General features: G+C 40.7%; 1 protein-coding gene across 6 annotated transcripts in view; it reads left to right on the top strand.

The window, feature by feature from the left end:
- Nucleotides 1-14,163, top strand: part of DNAH3 (dynein axonemal heavy chain 3) — a 236,481-nt gene that overhangs the window by 67,782 nt on the left and 154,536 nt on the right. For all 6 annotated transcript variants that reach the window (XM_070460978.1, XM_070460977.1, XM_070460979.1 and 3 more), the window contains 4 exons: nt 6,833-6,947; nt 9,929-10,045; nt 11,442-11,621; nt 12,299-12,435. In XM_070460978.1, the coding sequence (XP_070317079.1) occupies nt 6,833-6,947; nt 9,929-10,045; nt 11,442-11,621; nt 12,299-12,435 (549 nt within the window). The remainder of the gene's footprint in view (nt 1-6,832; nt 6,948-9,928; nt 10,046-11,441; nt 11,622-12,298; nt 12,436-14,163) is intronic.

Here is a 14,163-nt window from a genome sequence, read left to right as displayed (position 1 = left end):
TATTTATTTATTTGGCTGCACAGGTTCTTAGTTGCAGGATCTTTGATCTTCGTTGTGGCATGTGGGATCTTTAGTTGCAGCATGCACACTCTTAGTTGCATCATGTGGGATCTAGTTCCCTGACCAGACATTGAATCCAGCCCCTTGCATTGGAAGCGCAGTGTCTTAGCCACTGGACCACCTAGGGAAGTCCCTCCAGTTGCAGAGTTGATGTCAGATTATGACTAGAACATTGAGTTAGAGATTCTATTTCAAAAATAAAATTTTTTAAAGAGTTCTTTGAACCTGAGCTCCAAGTCCAGCTAGACTTTGGGCAAGACCATAGAACCTTTCTGGGCCTCAGTTTTCTCCTTGTTAAACAAACAACAGCAACAAACAGGAGGGGCTTTCTGAGCCAAATGAAATATGGTCAAATGAGAGATCTCTTCACTTGCTTTCTCTCTTTCTCCAAATGCCCTTGGAGTGTGCATGTGAGAATTTGTACTATTGGAACTGCTGTTTTTATGACCAGAGAGTCTCAGAACCCTGTTTGTTTTTCCATACTTCCTTCAGGGTGATGTGTTCCTGAGACTAAAGACCCTGTTATGCAACTGGATTTGGGCTCACTCAACACATATGGTTCTCAGACTGTGACCCCAGTCCAGCTGCATCAGCGTCACCAGTGAACTTGTTAGAAATGCACATTCTCAGGCGCCACCCCAGTTTGTTCAATCAGAAATTCAGGGGGTAAGCACTGCAATCTGTGCTTTTTTTTTTTTTTTTTTAATCTGTGTTTTAACAAATCTTCCAGGTCAGCGCTGTGCAGTATGGGAGCAGCTTGCTACATGTGGCCTCTCATCCTTTGAAATGTAGCTATTCTGAATTTGATGCACTGAGTGTGTAAATATAGGCTGGACTCCAAAGATTTATTAAGGAAAAAAAAAAGCAAAATACCTATTTTAAATAGTGATTATGTGTTGAAATTATAATATTTGGGGTTTATTGTTGTTGTTCAGTTGCTCAGTCGTGTCTGACTCTTTGCTGCCCCATGGACTGCAGCAAGCCAGGCTTCCCTGTCCTCCACTGTCTCCCAGAGTTTGCTCAAACCCATGTCCATTGAGTCAGTGATGCCATCCAACTATCTCATCCTCTGTCACCCACTTCTTCTCTTGCCTGCCATCTTTTCCAGGATCAGGATCTTTTCCAATGAGTCAGCTCATTGCATCAAGTAACCAAAGTATTGGAGCTTCAGCTTTAGCATCAGTCCTTCCAATGAATATTCAGGATTGATTTCCTTCAGGATTGACTTGTTTGATCTCCTTGCAGTCCAAGGGACCCTCCAGAGTCTTCTCCAGCACCACAGCTCGAAAGCATCAATTCTGTGATGCTCAGCCTTTTGTGTGGTCCAACTCTCACATCCATACAGGACTATTGGAAAACTCTTAGCTTTGACTAGACAGACCTTTGTCAGCAAAGTTATGTCTCTGCTTTTTAAATCACTGTCTAGGTTCATCATAGCTTTTCTTCCAAGGAGCAAATGTCTCTTAATTTCATGGCTGAGTCACCATCCACAGTGATTTTGGAGCCCATGAAAATAAAGTCTGTCACTGTTTCCACTGTTTCCCCATCTATTTGCCATGAAGTGATGGGACTGGATGCCATGATCTTAGTTTTTTGAATGTTGAGTTTTAAGCCAGATTTTTCATTCTCCTCTTTCACCTTCATCAAGAGGCTTTTAGTTCCTCTTCACTTTCTGCCTTTAAGGTGGTCTCATCTGCATATCTGAGATTATTGATATTTCTCTTGACAATCTTGATTTCTTGAGTTAAATAAAATAGTTTCTTTTTAACTTGTGTTAAATTGGGTACCAGAAACTTTGAAATAACTTATGTGGCTCACGTTATATTTCAAATGGACAGTGCTGCTCTAGCAATAATGATGCTTGCTAGAATTTGAAAGCTCCTCCTTTCAGACTGGGTCAGAACAAGTCTAATCTAAGGCCTTCCAGGCCCCCAAATCTATCTGCCGCTCGAATGATCTGATAAGTCCCCAATACCACCACTACTATCCCTTTGTAAGGAGCAAGCCTAGAGAGACACATGCTTTGTTTTTTATGTTTTTATTGGAGAATAATTGATTTACAATGTTGTGTTACTTTCTGCTGTAGTACTTTCTGATTCAGCAAAGTGAATCAGTTATACATACACATACATCCACTGTCTTCTACATACTTTTCCCATATAGGTAATTATAGAATATTGAGTTTTCTGTGCTATACAGTAGGTTCTTACTAGTTATTTTACATATAATAGTGTGTATATCCCAATCTCCCAGTTTATCTCCTTTTCCCTCTGGTAATCATAAGATTGTTTTCTAAATCTATGACTCTGTTTCTGTTTTGTAAATAAGTTCATTTGTATTATTGTTTTAGATTCCACATATAAGCAATATCATAACAAGTTCAGTTCAGTTCAGTTTAGTCGCTCAGTCATGTCCAACTCTTTGCGACCCCATGAACCACAGCACGCCAGGCCTCCCTGTCCATCACCAATTGCCGGAGTCCACCCAAACCCATGTCCATTGAGTCAGTAATGCCATCCAATCATCTCATCCTCTGTCATCCCCTTCTCCTTCTGCCCTTAATCTTTCCCAGCATCAGGGTCTTTTCAAATGAGTTAGCTCTTCGCATCAGGTGGCCAAAGTATTGGAGTTTCAGCTTCAACATCAGTCCTTCCAATGAACTTTAGGATGGACTGGTTAGATCTCCTTGCAGTCCAAGGGACTCAAGAGTCTTCTCCAACACCACAGTTCAAAAGCATCAATTCTTCAGTGCTCACCTTTCTTTATAGTCCAACTCTCACATCCATACATGACTACTGGAAAAACCATAGCCTTGACTAGACAGACCTTTGTGGACAAAGTAATGTCTCTGCTTTTCAATATGCTGTCTAGATTGATCATAACTTTCCTTCCAAGGAGTAAGTGTCTTTTAATTTCATGGTTGCAATCACCTTCTGCAGTGATTTTAGAGCCCCGAAAAGTAAAGTCAGCCACTATTTCCACTGTTTCCCCATCTATTTCCCATGAAATGATGGGACCAGATGCCATGATCTTAGTTTTCTGAATGTTAAACTTTAAGCCACTTTTTCACTCTCCTCTTTCACTTTCATCAAGAGGCTTTTTAGTTCCTCTTCACTTTCTGCCATAAGGTTTGTGACATCTGCATATCTGAGGTTATTGATATTTCTCCTGGCAATCTTGATTCCAGCTTGTGCTTACTCCAGCCCAGCATTTCTTATGATGTACTCTGCATATAAGTTAAATAAGCAGGGTGACAATAAACAGCCTTGACATACTCCTTTTCCTATTTGGAACCAGTCTGTTGTTCGATATCCAGTTCTAACTGTTGCTTGCTGACCTGCATACAGGTTTCTCAAGAGGCAGGTCAGATCGTCTGGTATTCCCATCTCCTTCAGAATTTTCGACAGTTTATTGTGATCCACACAGTGAAAGGCTTTGGCATAGTTAATAAAGCAGAAATAGATGTTTTTCTGAAACTCTCTTGCCTTTTTGATGATCCAGCAGATATTGGCAATTTGATCTCTGGCTCCTCTGCCTTTTCTAAAACCGGCTTGAACATTTGGAAGTTCATGGTTCACGTATTGCTGAATCCTGGCATGGAGAATTTTGAGCATTACTTTACTAGCGTGCGAAATGAGTGCAATTGTGCAGTAGTTTGAGCATTCTTTGGCATTGCCTTTCTTTGGGATTGGACACATGCATTTTTACCAGGTTCATGTAATTTTATCAAAGGGCCTCATTTTCCCCAGTAAGATGTTCCCAAGAAATAGCAGCTCTAGAGCAATTATGCTGCACTGAGTATTTTATATGCATTAGCCAACTTATCCATCACAACAACCTAATATTCTAGCTAATTGTAGTCATGTTTTACAGATGAGAAAATGAATTGATTAGAGACATTAAGTAACGATCCAGAGGTCATAAGAACCAAGACCTGAGCCCAGGCTTGACTTCAGAGCCTTAATGTTTCTCTTTACTGCCTGAAAAGATAAACCCTCGTCTGGAGACAGAGACTGAGCTAATACACAGCATACTGCCACACTTCCTGACACATGCTCGTTTGTGACAAATCCAGAAGTGGTAATGCCTTGGCCAAGTTGTTAACCTCTCTGTGCCTGGTCTCCTTATCTGTAAAATAGAAATAATAATAGTAGCTAGGTAATCAAGAGTTATTGTGAGGCTTATGAGATAAGGCATGTAACCTGAACTGACTTAATGTCTAAGTTCTCAGCTACCACCTATTAGTGAAGTGTGGTGCCCTCTATATCCCACTCTCTGTAGTTAAGGTAATTTTATCACAGCCCACAGTTAGGGGGCTTCCTAACTGTGGCTCAGACAGTATTAAGAATCTGCACTGCCGGAGACCCAAATTTGATCTCTGAGTCAGGAAGATCTCCTGGAGTTAAGAATGGCTACCCACTCCAGTATTCTTGCCTGAAGAATTCCATGAACAGAGGAGGCTACAGTTAATTGGGTCACAAAGAGTCAGACATGACTGAGTGACTAACAGTGCATTTGGATAAGGTCAATTTGATATACTTCATGGACTGCCAACCTTATTAATCCCTTCCTGCAATTATCTGCATAATCATAAGTCATAAGGCACATTTCCTAGCATTTTGTCTTATTTAATTACACCAAAACCCTTGATATGGGCAAATGGGGACTGAAGGCCTGTCAAGTGACTTGGTCACAGCCATACTTCCAGCCTATTTGTCCCATACTCATCTGGGTTGACACCTGCCTTTATTATTCTCTATATGCTCACTCATTTTAGTTGTGTCCTGAGAAGGTCACATTTAGGATGGTGACTGTGCTGCTGAGGTGTTCATCTGGCATTATCCATGCCTCTTCTACTTCCGTACATGAGGCTAAATTTGGGTTTTCAGCTGCCCTGTTTGGCTGACCACATGTTAGCAATTCTATTGCTCCTCTGATAGAGAGGGCAGAAAGCACATCGTTGGGGAGGAAGAAACACTGGATTAGGAGTCAGAGGAACTGGTATCTAGACCTGGTTCTGGCACTCCGCAGCTGTGTACGTGGCTTTGGACATGTCACTTGCTTCCTCTGGGCTTCAGTTTGCTGAAGTGTAAGTAAAGACCAGATGGATACAGTGAAAGACAGTGCTGAAGCAGAAAGAATAATCCCTCCTTTTCCCTCCAAAAACTTTGTTTCCTAGTTCTTCAGTCACACCTGGATTTAGCTCTCCTGCAGAAACAAGAAGAAAGGAATTTATCTTCTCCTTCTCTCACTATGTCCCTCTTTCTATGGAACAGAGGGGCTGTTCCATGGACGGGCCCAATGCATCAGGAAAATAGCAGATATGTTTTTAAAAAGTATGGACAGAAAGTGGAGGCAAAGCCATTGTATAAATTAACAGAAGTTCTAAGATCTGAATAAGAAGTCAATAATAAATCGAACCTGCATCTCTTAAGTCTCCTTCACTGGCAGGCACGTTCTTTACCACTAGTACCACTGGGGAAGCCCAATAATTATGAAGTAAATAGGAATAATAAGGAGTAAATGACAATGGGATAAAGGTCTTGTTTTAATGCTTAAAGTAGTGGTTCTCAACTGGGGATACCCACCCCCAGGGGATACTTGGCAATACCTGGAGACATTTTTGGTTGCTGCAACTGGCTAGGGATGAGGGCTAGGGCAGTCAGCTACTGGTATCTAGTGGGTTGAGGCCAAGGATGCTACTAAACAGCCTGCAGCGCACCGGACAGGCACTTACAACAAAGAATTATCTCCCTGTATTAGTTCTCTAGTGCTGCTATAACAAATACCATAGTCCGATTGGCTTAAACAACACAAGTGTACTTTCTCACAATTGTAGGTTTGAAGTCTAAGATCAAAGGGATTTTTTTTTTTTTTTTTGGTGCGGAGGTTGGGGGGCAGGGGATAGGGACTAGGGACTGGGATTTGGTTTCTTCTAAGGTCTCTCTCCTTGACTTGCAAATGACTGCCTTCTCCCTGTGTCCTCACATGATCTTCCCTCTATGTATATATCTTAATCTCCTCTTCTAATAAAGATACCAGTCATTGGTCCAGTGGCTAACACTTCGTACTCCCAGTGCAAAAGACCCAGGTTCAATCCGTGGTTGGAGAACTAAGATCCAACATGCCACAACTAAAGACCTGACCCAGCTAAATAAATAATTTTTTAAAAAATGATACCAGTCATATTGGATTGGACCCACCTTAATGACCTTATTTTAATTTAACTACATCTTTAAAGACTTATTTGGGCTTCCCAGGTGGCACTAGTGGTAAAGAACCCACCTGCCAATGCAGAAGACATAAGAGACGTGGGTTCAGTCCCTGGTCAGGAGGATTTCCTAGAGGAGGGCATGGCAACCCACTCCAGTATCCTTGCCTGGAGAATCCCATGGACAGAGGAGCCTGGCAGGCTGCAGTCCATAGGGTCACACAGAGTCAGACACAACTGAAGTGACTTAGCACACAAAGAACTATTTATGTCCAAATGGGATAACTCACATTATAAGGTACTGGAGGTTAAGACTTCAATATGACTTTTGGAGAGATACAATTCAGCCTTTAATATAGCCCCAAAAGTCAATAGTGCTGAGAGCAAAGACACCCTGCAAAACATTGGAGATAACTGGTAAATATTCAAGTAGGATGGTAAACTTTTTGTTAAAATGAAAGGCTTTTTAAATTTCTCTAATGGCTGAGCTTGAAATTCCTCCTTTGATGTATTTTTGATGCCTCCTCTGTTGATGTTACTACCACTCTGTCTTCTCTTTAGACTGGAGCCCATCGGTGCAGCTGCCAGTAAGGAGTACTCCCTGGAGAAAAACTTGGAGAAAATGAAGTTAGACTGGGTTAACATGACGTTCAACTTTGTGAAGTACAGGGACACTGTGAGTCTCAGTCCAACAGTTCAGCCCCCTGAGAGCAGCCCATTTATTATGTAGTAAATTACAGAAGGGATTCATTTCAAAATTGCAAGAGAATTCAAGGAAGAAGAATCTCTAATCTGTCTTAAAATTTTTTATTGATACATAATTGACATATAACACTTGTAAGTTTAAAGTATACAATGTGTTGATTTAATACTTTTACATATTGCACTGATTACCATCCAATATGATTACCATTAACACCCCTATCATGTCACATGCCTATCCTTTCCTTTTTGTGGTAGGATAATTAAGGTCTAGTCTTAGCGGCTTTGAAGTTTTTAATACAGTATTGTTGTCTATAACCACTATGCTGTTGCATTAGATTGTTTCTCCTGTCTGCCTTCCTGTGCCAGTCAGCCATCATTCCAGACACCATGGAGGGATGCATTTTCAAGTGAGAAAGACCTTTTAATTCAGAGCAACAAGCTTTCTGTTGAAAAGGAGCTCAACAGCCTCCTGAATTAGCATCTCCCAGGGAAGGCACCCCAGTTCCCTCAGAAATATAACTGAGGTAGACAGTGGTCAGCCATGCTCAAGTGTTATTTAAGTGCAGGAATCACCTGAGAATCTTTCTAAAGTGCAGGTTCTGATCCAGCAAGTTTAAGCTGGGTCCCGAGGTTCTGCAATTCCAGCAGGCCAAGTAATTCCCAAGTAATACTGAAGCTGTGGTCTCTGGACCACATTTTGAAGAGCAAAGCTGTACACTTTCTTTTCACTGGCACTTCTAGAAAATATGTAAGTTCATAGAGTGCATAAACCTGAAGGGTTTGCTCAGCCATCTTCAGAGGCTGGCTTGCTCCTGGGGTGAGCCATGGGAAGGAGGGCTTGCTGTTTAGGTGAGGCAACAGGCAGAAACCTCATATACTGCAGGCCATCAGCTCTTTAAGCAGTGCTTCTCAACCCTGATACTCTTTCTGGTCACTCAATTCCAATGTGCGTGTGTTGGGAGTGGCTGGGGAGGGTTCCCACACTACCATGCAGTATGTGACACCAGCTGGGTGCCTTACAATTCAATTCAATTGTAAGTAGACACTATCTACCCAGAGATTCCATAGGTTAAGACTACAAGAGTGTCAATTCCCCTCACCCCCGACTTCAGATGCCAGTCTCAAGCCCAGGTTATCGTGCTTCTGACCGACCAGCTATAGATTGGAGGTCCCTCCTTGGGTTCATTTAATTTGTTAGAACTCAGAGATAGTTTACTTAATAGTTTACTGGATTATTATAAAAGGATATAGGACCCAGAAACAGCTAGATGGAATAACTTGGGCAAGGTAGGGGGAAGTGGTGTGGCACTTCTGTGCTCTTTCTGAGCATGCCACTCACCCAAATCTCATGTTCATCAACTCAGAAGCTCTCTGACCCCTCTCCTTTTGAGTTTTTATAAAGGCTTCATTACTTTGGCATAATTGACTAAATCATTGGCCATTGGTAATTGAACTCAGTCTCCATCCCCATTCCCCTGCCAGGAGACAAGTTGGTGGACTAAAAGTTCCAACCCTCTCATCACAGGGCTGACTCTCCTGACAACCAACTCCTCACCTTAGATGTGGTACAAAAGCCACCTCATTAAGAAAACAAAATCTCTGTCATCCCTTAGGAAATTCCAAGGGTTTCAGGAGCTGTGCCAACAACAGGGACAGAGGCCAAATATCTGCCTTACTATAAATCACAGCATCACTCTGGCCTGGGATTCTGTATTTTTAAGGCACCCCTGACTTTTCTAAAGTGCAGTGTGGGTTGAGAACTAAAACCCTAAAGGCTCTCATACTTCCCCCTCTCCAGGCTGCATGTCATCCTTTGTGACTTCTTTTCCTCTTTCTCTCAATGCCTTGATTTCACTTGATGAGCAAATGTAGACAAGTCAATGGAAGGGAGGAGAACTGGGGGCCTCTCCCAGCAAGACCAGGCCAAAAGGTGTTGTGATCTGATTGGATTAGATAGAGGCTTTTGGGCTGAGTTGAGGAGTTAAGTTGAGGAACCTGACAACAGCTCAGTTACTTCTGGCCAGTCTTCAGAGTTTTTTGATTGAATATAGACAATGGTCAACAGCAAAATGAGAATCATGGTACCACTTTATTAAATAGCTGGATGCACCTCCCACTACAGAGCTACTGGTAAAAGGTGGATCTGAGAATATATTCTAGCTCCAAATTAACCACCCAGATGTAAGCCTGAAGGAAGTGAAAACAGAGTAAGAAAGACCAGACCTACCACAGGGGAACAGCCCCTATCAGCTTGCTTGCCACATGGCCCAAGAAGAAAAGTCCATGTACAAGGGCTAACTTTTAAGACATAGTGACCCTAACTACTAGTAAAATATGCCAAATAATTATTTAGTCAGAGGTTCCCAAACTTTCTTGGTTCATGGTGTTGTTGGTATCTGAGTACTTTTAAAATGATTCCCTTCCCCAGTCCAAAAGAAATACTTAACAGCTTTGCTTATGAGGTAACTGAGTTCAGACAACTTAAATATTTGTGGCCCATCAACTTAATAACTGGAAAAAAGTACATATAAATTAAAAGAGAATATTTGTATTTTATTGAAAATAACTGAAGTTGTTTGCTGTAGTGCCCTGGGGCACATGGTTTGGGAATCAAACCTAATCTAAGCAGATTAGCAGTTGATTCTACCTGAGGGAGCCAGGAAAACAAGTAAAATAAAATCAGAAACACAGAGAAGAGGACAGAACTTTTTCTCCCCCAGACAGCTGATACTAGTTGCATATCTAATTTTGGACCATATTTGATTTCTGCAAAGGAGGTAGAAAAGTCTTTAAGAATATTTTCAAAGTAGAAAATAGAAAACTGTCTCTCCTATAAGACATTGTGTCCCAGAGAGGTGGAGATGTGAGCTGTGAGTCCTTTGGGGATCAGTATGAAAAGTTGTGGGAAAGAGGTCTTGTGATTTTAACAGGGTGGGTCATTTTTATTTGCAGGATACAAGCATCTTGTGTGCAGTTGATGACATTCAACTATTACTTGATGATCACGTGATAAAAACCCAGACCATGTGTGGCTCTCCATTTGTCAAACCAATAGAAACTGAATGCCGGGTAAGAGGAAATGAGATTGAATGTTTTGTGATGGCCCATTAGCTCTGGGTTTCTTGGAGGAGCCGAACGTTTTTGTTTTGTTTTTACTTTTTGACCATACCACAAGGCATGTAGAATGTTAGCTCCCCAACCAGGGATCTAACCCATGCCGCCTGTAGTGGAAGCATGGAGTCTTAACCACTGGACTGCAAGGAAGTCCTAAAAGATTTTTAAGTTCAATTAAAAAGAAAACCCACTTTCTCTTGATAAAAAGCAGCAACAACAAAAGACTGAAAGTGTTAGTCACTCAATCGTGTCCGACTCGTGATCCCATGGGCTGTAGCCCAACCAGGCTCCTCTGTCCATGGAGTTTTCTAGGCAAGAATACTGGAGTGGGAATATTCCCCACCCAGGGATTGAACCTGGGTCTCCCACGTTGTAGGCAGACTCTTTACCAAGTAAGCCACCAGGGAAGCTTATAAAGACTGAAAGCAATAACCAAGTAAGCCTTTGTAACATTCTGGCAGTCTTAGCTTTTGCAACAGTCTGCTAAAAGAGAAGATAAGTGTTTTGAGTGCACCAAACAAAAATACTTTTGGAAGGTATCTTATCGGTTTTTGAAATCTAGAATGTACACCACTGGAGGTTAGCCTCCTTGATCACTGTTTATAGAAGTGGAATAGGCTAAGGACATAGCCTCGAGTCAAACTGTCTGTGTTCAAATTCTGACTCTGTCCCTTATTGATTGTGTGACTTTGGACCAGTTACTTGAATATGTCAGTTTCTGCATCTGTAAAGGAAGTTTTATAATAACGTCTCCTTCATGAGTCTGTTGGATTAAATTGGTTTTCACATACATAAAGCCCTTGGATCATCATTTGGCACAGAGTAAGCCTTAAAACTATTATCGTTGTTGTTTTTTAAGATGACCCTGAAAATCGGAATTTTTTTAATTCCTTTTTATGCTTTTTTTATTATTATTATTCCTTTTTAGACTTTATAAAAAATTATTCCTTGTTTTTTTTATTATTCTTTTTATTATTCCTGTTTTTTAAAATTATTCCTTAAAAAGTTAAGGTGAACCTTAACTTTTTAACTATCTCTTTCAGGATGCTTTCCAGTGTAAATTTTTTAACAAGCTTGTAGCAGAGCTGATGCTTTCAGTTAATTAGCAGCATTGTTGTTGTTGTGATTATTCCACTAGGAACTCTGTAAGGATAAGGAATCTTGTTTTCTCTTTCATTGCTGTATCCACTTTGCCTAGAAGAGTGACCAGGACATAGGGGTCACTCAGTAAGTATTTGTGGAACAAATGAATGACTGAATAAGTTAATGAATGCATCCATTTGTTTAACCAGTGGGTCTGTGATGCATAGTGGCGTGTTAATGATTCCGATGTGAAATGCTAAATTTGCAGAAATGGGAAGAAAAGCTAGTTCGTGTGCAGGAAATTTTGGATGCCTGGTTAAAGTGCCAAGTCACTTGGCTGTACCTGGAACCAATCTTCAGTTCAGAGGACATCATAGCCCAGATGCCAGAAGAGGGCAGAAAATTTGCCATCGTTGATAATTACTGGAAATCACTTATGTCCCAAGCTGTGAGTTTTCACTCCCTAGCACATCTCACCATCGGGAATGTGGGATGCCATGTAGATGTTCCTCATTATACAATCCTACCATGTCCCTTGAAATCTAGAAGTAAACTGGGTTTTACCTAAGCTGATTTTTGCAAATTCATTATCTTTATAATTTTTAAATTTCTGGTTGTTTGTTATTAAAAATTCAAACATGGGAATAGGAAATATTAAAATTAGTGACCTTTTGAAGTCCCGACTTCGTAGAGTTAACTGTTAAAATTTGGATAATTTCGCTCCCATTCCTCATGAGATATAAGACTTTATTTGTTACAGGATAATGTAATAAAACTTATAAATCAAGAATAATTTTAGAATTCAAATAATTCGCTATATTCAGTTACTCAGTTATTTAACAAATGTTCAAGGGGCCAGAGCAGACTAGTATAGAATATCATGGTCTGAATTCCACAACCCCAGTAATAAAAATATAATTGTCTTTGTTGCTTTTAGGTGCTCAACCCCACCCCATTTAGTCATGACCAGAGCAAAAGGGTATTGTTGCAAGCGGTCACCCTTGTGGGATTAGGAGGTGATTAGGCTAGGAGGGTCATTAATTGATGCACTAGTACACTCATTACAGTAATCAGTCTCAGAATCTGGGAACCCCTTGATAATTATCACCTTTTTATGGAACCCAGGTGAAAGATACCAGGGTTCTGATGGCAGCGGACCAGCCACGGATGGCTGAGAGACTTCAAGAAGCCAACCTTCTGTTGGAGGACATCCAGAAAGGGCTGAATGATTACTTGGAGAAGAAGAGACTATTTTTCCCCAGGTATCTAATATTCTCTTGTTTGAATTTGCCCTCTTGACCCATATATTGGTAGAATTACATTCTTTTTATACTGAGAGTTGGCTTCTACTCATCTATTCCATGAGCTTCTTTGATGGCTCAGTAGGTAAAGAATCCACCTGCAGTGTGGAGACCTGGGTTCAATCTCTGGGTTGGGAAGATCTCCTGGAGGAGGGCATGGCAACTCACTTCAGTATTCTTGCCTGGAGAATTCCCATGGACAGAGGAACCTGCCTGGCTACCATCCACAGTGTCGCAAAGAGTTGGATACAACTGAGTGACTAAGCACACACACACATCTATTTCATATTCTCTAGAGGTTGTCCATTCCCCAGGAGACAGCTCTCAGGGGTAAGGCATGTCTTCATAGTCACTATTTAAAGTGAGGTTGAATGGACACCAGGATTCCCTGGTGTCTCAGATGGTAAAGCATCTGCCTGCAATGTGGGAGACCTGGGTTCGATCCCCAGGTTGGGAAGATCCCCTGGAGAAGGAAATGGCAACCCACTCCAGTAGTCTTGGATAGAAAATTTCATGGATGGAGGAACCTGGTGGACTACAGTCCATGGGGTCGCAAAGAGTTGAACATGACTGAGCGACTTCACTTTTGAATGGATACCAGTGGAGCTGTTATGGTCATACACCCAACTAGGGGGATATAGTACTCAAAAGCCTGGACTTTGGAGTTAAGCAGACCTCAGTTTGAGTCATTAGCCACATATGGCTATCCAGCACTTGAAATGTGGCTAGTGTAACTTAGACAGTAAAATTTTAGTTTATTTAGTATTAATTTTTTGAAGGTAAATAGCCACATTTGGCTAAGGGCTTTAGTGTTGAATAACACAAATATAGCACAGATAGTGAAAAAAACCTTGACTTGGAAGCACAAAACTTTGTTAAGAGGAAACCTCTGAAATACGAGCTTCCAATCATATACCTACTAATGTTTTTCCTAATAAAAATATGAATAATAGCCAACATTAATACAGTATTTACCATATGCTTCGTCACCACTTTAAGTGCTTACACATATTACCTGATGTAGCCCTTACAATAATCCTGTGAAGTTGCTAACATTGTTTTTATATCAATTTTACAAATGACGAAACAAAAATTGCTGAAAAGCATAAGACTGGTAAATGGACAAATTCAAGTAGTCTGGATAAGACATTCAGTTATTTAAATTCTCTGAGCTTCATCTTCTCCCTAAGTTAATTAACTACATACACAAAGTATCAGTATTTCTTTGTGTATTTTTATGGAATAAAAGTAAGCACTCTCAGAAAAGACTTTGAAAATGTCCTTGATAGTCACATGTTTTAAATGAATTTTATCTTGAAAATACAGAGTGCTAAATAATATTTTTAGTTTTAAATTATACAAATATACTAATTATTACTCTTATGGCCAATGAGTCTTATTCATTATCACACATGATGAATTCATAGAGATCACTTATTTGAATTTCACTTGGGAGTGGGAGAAATTGGCATCCTAATTAGATAACAGTTAGTCAACCAGCCAACAAATAATTATTGAGTTATTCCCATCCATTCAGGGGCTTTCCTGGTAGCTCAGACGGTAAAGCATCTGCCTACAATGTAGGAGATCTAGGTTCGATCCCTGGGTCAGGAAGATCCCCTGGAGAAGGAAATGGCAACCCACTCCAGTACTCTTGCCTGGAAAATCCCATGGACCAAGGAGCCTCGT

Source organism: Odocoileus virginianus, chromosome 33 (genome assembly GCF_023699985.2).
Source record: "Odocoileus virginianus isolate 20LAN1187 ecotype Illinois chromosome 33, Ovbor_1.2, whole genome shotgun sequence".
Lineage (NCBI taxonomy): Eukaryota > Metazoa > Chordata > Mammalia > Artiodactyla > Cervidae > Odocoileus > Odocoileus virginianus.
The sequence above is the reverse complement of the archived record's forward strand: the minus strand, read 5'-3'. Positions and strand labels throughout refer to the sequence as shown.